At 41.3% G+C, this 10,572-nt stretch overlaps 1 protein-coding gene across 1 annotated transcript; it reads left to right on the forward strand.

Annotated features, from left to right (window-relative positions):
* The first annotated feature begins 1,646 nt into the window (after positions 1 to 1,646).
* Positions 1,647 to 6,707, forward strand: CD24 (CD24 molecule). Its single transcript, XM_071741229.1, has 2 exons — positions 1,647 to 1,812; positions 4,572 to 6,707. The coding sequence occupies exons 1-2, from the start codon at positions 1,744 to 1,746 to the stop codon at positions 4,749 to 4,751; spliced, it is 249 nt and encodes an 82-aa protein (XP_071597330.1). The 5' UTR covers positions 1,647 to 1,743; the 3' UTR covers positions 4,752 to 6,707.
* Positions 6,708 to 10,572: the final 3,865 nt, after the last annotated feature.

Below are 10,572 nucleotides of genomic sequence, written 5' to 3' on the forward strand. Positions count from 1 at the left end.
AAGGAAAAGTAGTAATAGGAAAATTTTCAGCTTTGTCTCACCTTTTTAAGTTGATCAGTTTCCTTTTTTCTCTTCTTACATTTCTATAATAACAAAAAAACCCCATCTTCTATTAACCAGCAGACAACAAGTAAATATTCAGAGTCATAAGACCCTTAATTTAATGACTATTCCCACAGTTACTCTATAGATAGATTATTAGCTCCTCTAATACTTAGGAACTGGACACTGACCGTGATTAGGGATTTACAAAAAACAGGGAAATACTACTTCAGGAGGACTTCAGGCTTTGTGTACCTCTCAGATGATCTTTTATCTTGATATAGAATAAAGAACTGGTATTTTGGGTGGTATGTCTTGCAAAATGTCTATTCCCAGGAAAAAAACCAAACCAAAAGCTATAGTTTTGTTGAGGCATTCTGAAGCAATTAGTGTGGGACTTGGTTTAGAATTACATATTTTGTGTAACACAAGTCTCAGCATCCAATTCTGTGGAACACCACACACGTGTTGTGTGCTTTGAAACCAAGTTCTAGCAATGCACTTGGAAACTCCTGATGAGCAGTCCTGCCCCCAGAGATGGCAGATGAGTTATAGAGTGCTGAATGTAGATATCTCCTCCTTACACTTTGTTCTGAGATAAATGTGAATACATCCATTTTTAAAAGCCATTAGTCTGACCCAGTAGGGCATCTTCCTCCTTTAAATGGAAATAACCACTCATCACAATAACATCAACACATTGATGTCTCTTTTTTTGCAGCTTATAATATGCTATTTTTGTTAATTTTTCTGTACACTGAGATATGACTAATTTGGTGAGGCTCTAGCACAATCAATCTTCAGTCATTAGTCTACCTTCCTTAATGGAAGGAATTACAATATAATTTCGGTATTTACTGTGTCAGAAGGCAGAACCTTACACACTCAGAGGCTGCACCCAGAATCACCTTCTCTTCCACTTGTTACACAGGTTTTCCTACTCTTTAAGAAATAACGGTAATAATAAAATATTTAGATCCAAAAAGTGCTTGAAATTGCACCCTGGGGTTTGAAACCTGGACACTCGTGGTAAGGCAGCTCTGAAGGAGATGAGATCTTACTTAACTCCTCAGACTTTCATCCACTGTTCCCATCCCCGGGAAATACTGACAGCGTATTTTACCTTTCCTTCTCTCACACATGGTTGGGGTTTTTGTTTTGGTTTGGTTTCCTTGTTAATGAAAACGCCTGACATTCGTAGACACATAAGCGTTTCTCTCGAGAAACTGCAACTCAACCTCTGCAGCCCCGTTCCTGTCAACATCAGAACACGACGCCGGCACCAGACAAAGACTCCACCGCCTCTCAGACCTAAACGAGAGGAAACAAAGCCTTGGGGTCTGTCGAAGGGCGTCCAGCAGAACCCTAGCCCCGCAGGAGCTGCCCCGGCGGCCCGGTTCAGGAAGGGAAGCGGAGCCCTCCGGTACGCGGGACCGGGAGGCGAGGGGGGTGTGAGGCAGCGACCTGTGGGGCGGGAGACACGGAGGGCGGGAGCGGAGGTGAGGGGAGGAGGAGGAGAAGGAGGAGGGGGGAGGCGGTGGCTGGGCGTCACGGGAGGCCGCGCAGACATAAAAGGTCCGGGCGCGGCTCAGCCGCCCATCCCTCTCTCCCGCAGCCCCAGGAGGAGCAGCAGCAGCAGCAGCAGCAGCAGCAGCAGCAGGAGCAGCGCGGAATCGCGGTGGGACAAGCAGCGAGACGGGCATGGGGACGGCGCTGGCAGCGCGGCTCGGCCTGGGGCTCCTGCTCCTGGCTCTCCTCCTACCCACGCAGGTGAGCCCCGGAGCGGCTCCTCGCTTCCTCACCGCTGGCCCTAGTGCGAAGGGGACGGGGAAGGGGCAGAGCCGAGGCACCATCCCCCAGCCACAGCATCCTTCCCTCACTCCCTAACCACGCCGCGGACCACCCCTCAGGAGCGGGGGAGGGGTGGTTTCGGGGCACCGCCGCCATCTCCCCGCCCGGAGCCCGCCCCGCCGTAGCTGTGGGTCTGGCTCCCCTCCTTCCCTCCGCCGCGGGGCCAGAGAAACCATCCCGGGCAGCTCCGGGAGGGGGGGAGCGACCTCTCCCCGCTGCCGTCGGGGGGGTTCGCACCCCCGTTGGGGACGGGAGCAAGGGGGGTCTTTTCCCCCGCGCCTCGGGATGGCGGCGGCCGTGCTGTAGGGTTGGTTACCCCTGGTCCCGTTTTAAACAAAATTAAGTTAGGAGTTCGCCGCCCTGCCGCTCGTGGGACTCTCAAGGGGAAAGCCGTGATGCGAGGCGGGGAGGAGTGTTCCTTCTCCCGCTAAAAAGAAGGGAAACGATCCCTCCAAACCCGACTTTCCTCCGACTTTTTTAGCTGGAGCGAAGCGAGATCCTGGGCTCAATCTTTCCACCCCTTCCTTCCCCGGGGAGTCTGGGGCTATGGGTCCGGTCCCGGGGCTCGGGCCATGGTAGGAGTGAGAGGTCGGGGGGTCTTGGAACAGAGACCTCAGTTTCGGGCTGCTGCTCTGCCCTGGGCGCGAAGGCGGTGGGTGCAGCGCCGGGTTTGCCTCTCTCTCTGAGCAGCCCGGCCAAGCGGGGCTCCCTGGTACCGTATCAGTGTTTTGTTCCTTTGGAACAGTGTCAGTCACACAGTATCATAAGCAGCACAAGGGATTGCTGGAGATTAATAGAGAAAAAAAACAAAACAAAAACCCTAACGTTTTTCCTCCTTTGTAAGGAAGGGCGTTATCCCTTCGCTATCGCTCTCAGCAGGGTCTTGCCCTGGGCAGTGTTGAGAACAGGATCAGACCCTCTGGGTTACCGGCATTGGTCACATTAAGACCTCTCTGGGGTCCCGTCTACCCTGATGTTGTGAAACTTGGCTTTAAGCCCTTACTCTTCACACGCGAAAAAGCCCCAACTAGCCCCCAACCCTCCTCCCCCCCAAGAAAAAACAAAAAAGCCCCCACCAACCAAACAAAAAAAACCCCAACCAACCAAAGTCCAGAAACTGGGCTTTGTGTTTAAAACAAAGACTTAAAAAATATATAACCAAATGTGAAATAGTGATGGAGACTTTGTATAAAAACTGAAAAAAAATCTTCTGGGTCAGGCTGGGCCTTGCCTAGTATCCTAGTAGGTTATTAACTCTGCAATTCATTATTGATCACTTTCGGACTGGTTTCAACAGAAACTTCCACACAGCAATTTTTATCCTGCAGTCCTAGGTTGCTTCCAGCATGTTTCTGGTTGCCAAGAACTCTGCCTACCAAAAGCTTTATGCCATCCTGATACCTTTCTATTATATGTTGGGGGTTTTTTGTTGTTTGGTTTGGGTTTTTTGGCTGTTTTTTTTTCCTCTCAGTAGAAAATACTTAAAATGCCCGTGCAATTTTCTAAAAAATTTAACACTGACTTAATGGCTTCAGCACTGAGGGACTATAATTATTGTTTCTTCTAAACCCCCTCCCCCCGCCCCCATTTTCTCAGCAATATGGGAGAATGGCACCTTTTATGGAGGGTATTATTTATTAAACTAACTGCTATTGTTTACGGGGGAAAAAAAAAAAACCCACAACATTTCTTGTACTTCGACTAACTCTGCTCTGGTATAATACAAGCTTTTTTGCTCCAGAGATTAAGCCAAGCATGGTAAATTATGCTCATTTTGGGGGATCAAATATATGATTCTTGCCCTTGTTTTTTATCTTTGTGTATCATGGTCTTTTTTTTCACTGGAAGAAAAGAGCACATTAGCTTGGCTTTGAAAGTTTTTCTGTGCATATGTAGGAAATAGGTTGATACTGAAGCTACATAGGGTGCGATTTTTAGATTTTATTTTATTTTTAGTGTTCTGTCATGCATAGGTATGTGGAGGGAAGTTGAATTTTTTATTCTGAGTTCCATTATGTTATTATATGGTCTTTTCACTGCATTTCTTATTAGCATGCTCTAGCATGCTGGTAGGTTATGATTTAATCAGTATAGCTCCATTGTGTTACATTCTGCAGTTCAGTACTTCCACTGCAAGATAGGAGATGGAGATGAGACTCCACTCACATGGACCCCACCATCACTTGAAAGGGGTCTCCAAATCAGCCCTAGAAACAGTGTCAATAGGTTCTTCACCTTTTTTGTTCATATTTTTGTTTGTGTCTTAGTCTACAAAGCCAGTGCATTTCTTCATGCAGTTGTCCAAAAGTCTTTGTTGTCCTAAGATTTGTCTTTGTATAGCTTTACCTTTTTTTTTTTTTTCTTTTTTCTTCTGTTTCATTGCAGGGTTTTGATAAAAGTGATAATTACATAACAGCAGAAAAACATTAAGAAAAATGTTAGATACATTTAACAAATCCCCTGTGTGCTATTCAAAATCTCTTTGTTCTGAACAGCACAATGGGAGGCATGTGGAGCTGTGTGTGTCAAATCTGTGTATTGTGACTGAGCAGTGCTACACACCATTAGTTCCTACTACTTTGCCTTCTGATTTTAAAAAAAATTAAAACAAAACCCATAAACTTTTATTTTATTTTATTTTATTTTATTTTATTCCTTCCCCCCCCTCTGCATTCTAGATCTACTGCGATCCCGATGGAACAAGTCCGACCCCTTCGAACAACTCAAGTTCCATTTCTCTGTCAACTGTCACAAATTCAGTGAACAGTACCACCACTCATGGACATGGAAATTCCCTTCACTCAACCACAAGTCTTGTTTTCATTCTCTCAGTTCCTCTTCTGTATTTTTGCTGTTAAGAGACTCTGGCATGGAAATGGCTACCACTTCCCACCCAGTTTCCTGAACCATCTGAGATGGCTAGATCTCCAACCCAGCATGAAAATAAATCAGTCCAAATTCTGCATCAAACCAGCTTGGTTCCACTCTGTACTCAAATTAGTACCACTCTGACCTAGAGAAGCACTCAGTATTCTGACTTTCCAAAGCTGACCAGTGTGAAAAGACCAACTTCAACAAGGAGGAAAAATTATGAGCTCTTTGACCATAAGCTGGAATTTGAAAAACAAGATGGGAACAAAAAGAGACAATATTGGCAGCCCCTCATTTAAAGTTGAGAAGAAATAAATGTCTTATTATAAGGATGGATGATAACACTCCACCAAGATAAAAGGCTAGAGAGGTTTTTTGGGTTTTGTTTTGTTGTATTGGCTTGGGTTTTGTTTGTTTGTTCTTTTTAATATTTAGTATATGGACTTAAAATTTATTTTTTCATTTAAATAATTAAAGTCAATAGCTTATGGAACCACTGGAAAACACAGAAAAGCTTGAGTGGTTCTGTTTCTTGCACAATCTATCTTGTTATAACCTATGGGTAGTAGGATGGATATAAAAGAAACAAAATATCAGTGGAAAATATTTCTTCTTCTTTTAATTGGTATGAAATTGTTACAAGGCTAAATTAGAATACCAAATTTTTGTAAGATTCCTCTTATTCAACTTCTGAATCCTAATTAAAAGGTTAGCCAGACAGGGCTAGATTTGAAATAGCTAAAGCCCACCAGTTTTCATAAGAGTTGGATTACTTATGGTGGGAATTTGAATTTGACATTTTATTTAAATTGTTTGTTTATGAAGCTATATGTGCCAGAAGATGGAGGTGTGGAAACACTGGGAAAAGTACCAGGAGCTTTTTGTAAATGAAGTTCAGACAAAAAAAAACCAGAAAGAAACAAATAATAAAAAAAGGGATAAACATCTCTTCTTTCTCTATTTCTCCTCCTGAGTTATACAAGTTGTGTAAGTTCTTTCTCCTCTTGAAACTTTCCTTAATTATGAAGGATTTATGGAATCATTTGAGTAATGTTCTAGTGCTGCTTGTTTTGCTTTTTGCTTTTTTTTCTGGTTTTTTTTTTTCTTTTGGCACGAGATGAATTACTGTTTGTGTTTTTGTGGTTTTTTTGAGTTTTAACTGTGATAGTTTACTTTAAACATGGGCTAATATTTGCAGTGGGGAGAAGAAATGGGGAGAGGAGAAGAGAAACAAAACGCCAAAAAGAAAATTCAATAATCAGGTGTTTGGAATATTAAGGCTGGAGTCTTAATTTAATCACCAAGTTTAAAAGTTACCTTTGTAAATACTGGTTTTTAAAATTTCTTTTCTGAATCAAAATTGCTACAGTTGCATAGAGTGTTTCTGTATCATTCCAACACTTTAGGTAATAGTATCTGGTACTTGATCAAAGCAAGCTTTGTTGAAGAGGTTCAACTACCTTGGTGATAATACCTTGTCTGAAAAAAATGTTGGTACGGTCACATGTTGAGTATCCATGATCATATCACTGTGTATAGATATTTATCTCAGTATAAGATCATGTCAAACATGAGTGGATCTCTAAATTTTTTTTTTAAATACACGTGTCTTTCAGTTACATTACCACCAATCCACAGCACACTATATTAATAGCAAACTAACACAAATTCATGTCAGTGAGTGGACATGGACATTTCCTTATGCTTATTGTTTGTATCCAGTAAAACGTTAATGATTGTATTTTTGTGTTTGTGTAATTATGCTTTGATTTATTAGCTACTGATTTTCATTGGAAAAAAGCTGTAAATAAAACAGTGGACAGGCAATGCATTCTAGATGCACTTCCAGACACTTCTAAAAAAACTTGTAACTTGCCTGCATAAAGTGGATGAACTGTTAAGCAAGATGGTATATGTGATTAAAAACTTCAAGGTCTAGAAAAGCTGGAGTGTAATTAGTTTTATTTCTCTGTATACCGGAGTCTGGATTCCACCCCAAAATCAGTGGGAGAGTTGTGATTAACATCTCTAGTAGCCTTAGTAAGTTTCCCGTGCTTATTACAGCCTCTTCCCTCTCAAACTATTATTGTGCTTTCATTTTAGACAGGCAGTGCTTAAATAGAGTTTTCTTTTGTTTCTTACTGTGGCAATGAGTTGTTTTCGTGACAATGTCTAAAGCTGCTTTTCAGCTTCTGGTTATCAGGTATGTGAATTAACTGCTGACTCCCACGGTCTTTGTTAATAAGAATATCCTAATGATCCGAGTTTCACCATGCTTGGTGAAGGACAGAGGCTGGAAGAGAGATCTGTGCAGTTGGTATTTGTGCAGTTTTTTGCCAAAAGGAAAAAAAAATTAACTGGATGAGAACTGAAATCCACGGAGTTACAGTTCATGACATTACAAAGTTATGTCTCTGTTTTTCTGGTGTACTCCTTTCTAATAACCCTTAAAGGCCCAATGATACTGGGTGATTAGCTTTACCCCCTAGATCTGGAGAAATGCACTGAATAAATGCCTTACTACTTTGGTGTGCTGCTCGATCCTCTGCTTTTTTTCAGTGAGAAGGAGGCCCCCGAGAGGCCTCCCGAGGCTTGGGAGGGAATGTGGAGCGGCAGCCCTTTGATTGTGTTCCTTTGCTTTTCCAGTAGGCTGAACAGACCGGAGAAGTGGGATGGGTTTATCAAAACTCTCCATTGAATGTATCTTGGAATCTGCAGGGAGTACCAGAGCACATTGTTCCCTTGTTTAGCTTCTCTCTGAGTGTTCCAAAAGCAAGCATGAAGATAAACTATCACATGAGCCATTACCTGGCTGTGCATTTAAAAAAAAAAAAATTTTAAAGAAGTAGGGTCAGCTTTCTTTTTAATAACATCTAAGCATATTTAAGCTCTCTTGAGTTTTTGAGTTTTCACCAGACCAGATGAGGGATTTAGAAAAATAACCTTTGTTTTGTGCCGTTCCATCACAGAACAATGGAATCAGTGATGAAGAAATCCACTCAGAGAAAGAGGATGTGATGGATTTATTTAACAAAATGGGAAGGTGGGAGGGAATGGGGAAGAATGAAGCCCATGCATGTCAAGATTTAAAATTTTTAAAAATAACACCTATAATAACTGCAACCAGGTCTTACCTATGCCCCTCACTTTCATGAGTATCTCCAGCTGGAGCGTGTCTGGATAATGTATGTTGAAGTGACTCAAACAATTCTGCTTCTGTTTGATGCATGGCACTGCTTTCATTGTAAACATACTCTAGCCACATATGTCCTGAATAAAGTGCAGTGTTATTATTTGAATGAAGTAGCCTAAAATGAGCACTTACAATTTGTGTACAGCCTACTGTTCCTTCTTCACCACCTCATATTCTGAGCAGCCTTTGAGTTTTTTCAAATTGCCATTTTCAGCTGGTTTAGAAGTCTATAGGGACGACAAATGAACAACTTTCATTTAACAGAAATCTCCACAAGGTGAAGTATTTTTGGGCCAGATCCAATGCTGTTATAACCTTCTCCTAGTGGCTCCCTTGTTTTCAGCAAGATGAAATCCTGTATCCCAAGCCTTTCTCCATGTGTGAAAGGCAGTGTGCAGGGTGCTGCTGTATTATGATAAGAATAGCTTCACTTTCTCTACATGGAGATGTGACATGGTTAATATTATTAACATCTCAATAAATGACTTTCAGATTAATTCTGAAACTGTTAAACCCTTTTGCAAGGTATTGCCAGGCTAAAGTTTGCCTGTACAATGCAAATACTCTCAAGCTAGCTCCCTAATGTAATTAGTACAGCATTTCATATGGAATAATTTCTCCTGAGTGCAGTTCTTACAAAGCCTCTTGGCCTGTGGAGAAAGAACCCTTGCAGGGCCGGGCTCTTTATCATGCATCTTTCCGAGTCAGCATTTCCCTGCACTCGGGTTACATCAGGCTCTGCTGCAGAGCTCACAGTGACACCTCGGATCTGAAAGAGAGGACATATATAAACGTGCATATGTTAGAGGCAGTTTGGAGTGATTTGCATTTTGTGTCCATTCAGGCTTCATAGGGATTTAATTTCCCACATAAGGCTGAAATGACTTGGGTAGCAGGCTTTATCATCCAGAAACTTCATTGTAATGGATACAATTGGGAAAGTTTCTTAGTTTTGCATTAAAGATAACTTTGAAACAGGATCTGTCAGCCCTGCCTCTTAGCAGCACAAAGCTCTTCATTATAGGGCACACATTTTATTTTACACACTGTACACTGTCAGCCGTGCCCCACCAGATGAAGAAGCTGGTTATTTAAAATCCATCCTTTTGCCTGCAGGAGTTTGAAGAGCAGCACTAGGCTTTCTGCAATACATGCTTTAAGAGGTGGTATTTTCATCATTATGCAGTAGCCTTGGGAAAGATACTTGATCCTTACTTGCGTTATCAGCCTTCGGTCTTACAAGTGAAGCCCTCAGCATCCTGCTCATGAATGCATAATTGGGCTGGTTTAGTCTTCATTAAAATGTCTGGCATAAATGACTTGGAGCTGAAGGAGAAAACTGATCAATTTTATACAGCCCAACCAAAATGCTAAACTAAGCAAATCTCATGTATGAAGGGTCGTTCAATGCTCTCTTGAATCCAGCTGTACAACTTTCAGTGTATGTGCTACAAATACAGGATTGAAATATTTTCAAGCTTTTCAGAAGTGATCTAAGACTTACTTTTATATTTTAACAACTGATGGGAGTACAATATAAAAACTGAGCATGTGGCAGAATTAAATCGTGGTAGCTTGGTTTTGCTGCATAAACTGAATGATTGCATTCCACCAAAATCTCTCTTGAATGACCTAGTGTGAAAAGTATTCTTTATGTGGCACAAATTATTAAAGGAAGCAATGCCTCTGTAAAACAATTGTTCTGTTTCCCTCTTTTCAACAACTTTTACTGAACACAGTGAGGACTTTTTGCAGATAGCTTAGTGTGCATAACTTGGACTTAAAGTCTTTGTTCGTTATACTGAAATATTTAAACTTTACGTGACAAAAAACTGTATTTTCTACTTAATTATATGAAACACAAATAGTTTTTGGAGAGTAAGACTGAACTTTTGAGGCTGAAGGGTTGTATATACTGAACTATAATAACAAATGCATACTGTCTGATTAATTAGACAGATATGTTTCAAACTGATTGATTACATACAGCTAATTCCAGCATTCAGAGCCATAGTAGCAAACGTTAAAAAAACAATTTAAAATGGTTTGAAACATTATCTTGAATACTCTCATTGTTTTAGGAGTAAGGGAGAATTTCCTCTGCAAGCAGATTACGTGGTTTAGTGCACTTTCCCTTAGGAAGCCAGTCTGGGACATGTTAATAGCGTGAAAATGAATAGAGTATTTGCTCAAATATGGCAGTTTCATGGTTCTAATGCTACAGTACAAAGAAGTTTTAAAATAATGAGCAAGAAGAATCCTTTGGCACAACTGAGAGTAATGTGAAGACATGATGGCATGATTACCCTGAGACATGATGGTGACACTCACTATCATGTATCTACTCATGAGGGTATTTTCCCTCATATATCTACTATAGCTAGAGTTTTATTAATATGCTTTCTAAAACTCACTGGTATTTAGTATCTTTGTAGAACTTTCCAATACTTGCTTCAAATTCCCTTTTAAGGCTACTCCCACTACTATGATTTTGTTATCTTTTCTCTTTCAGGAAACTAAAGTAGAACTCCATGCAGCACAGCAGATTTTTTCAACTTGGCATTAGTCATTGCTTCCATTCCAAAATTCCCAGGCTTCCATAAGGTGTGCCCTCT

Source organism: Heliangelus exortis, chromosome 3, assembly GCF_036169615.1.
Source record: "Heliangelus exortis chromosome 3, bHelExo1.hap1, whole genome shotgun sequence".
NCBI classification, from domain to species: Eukaryota; Metazoa; Chordata; class Aves; order Apodiformes; family Trochilidae; genus Heliangelus; species Heliangelus exortis.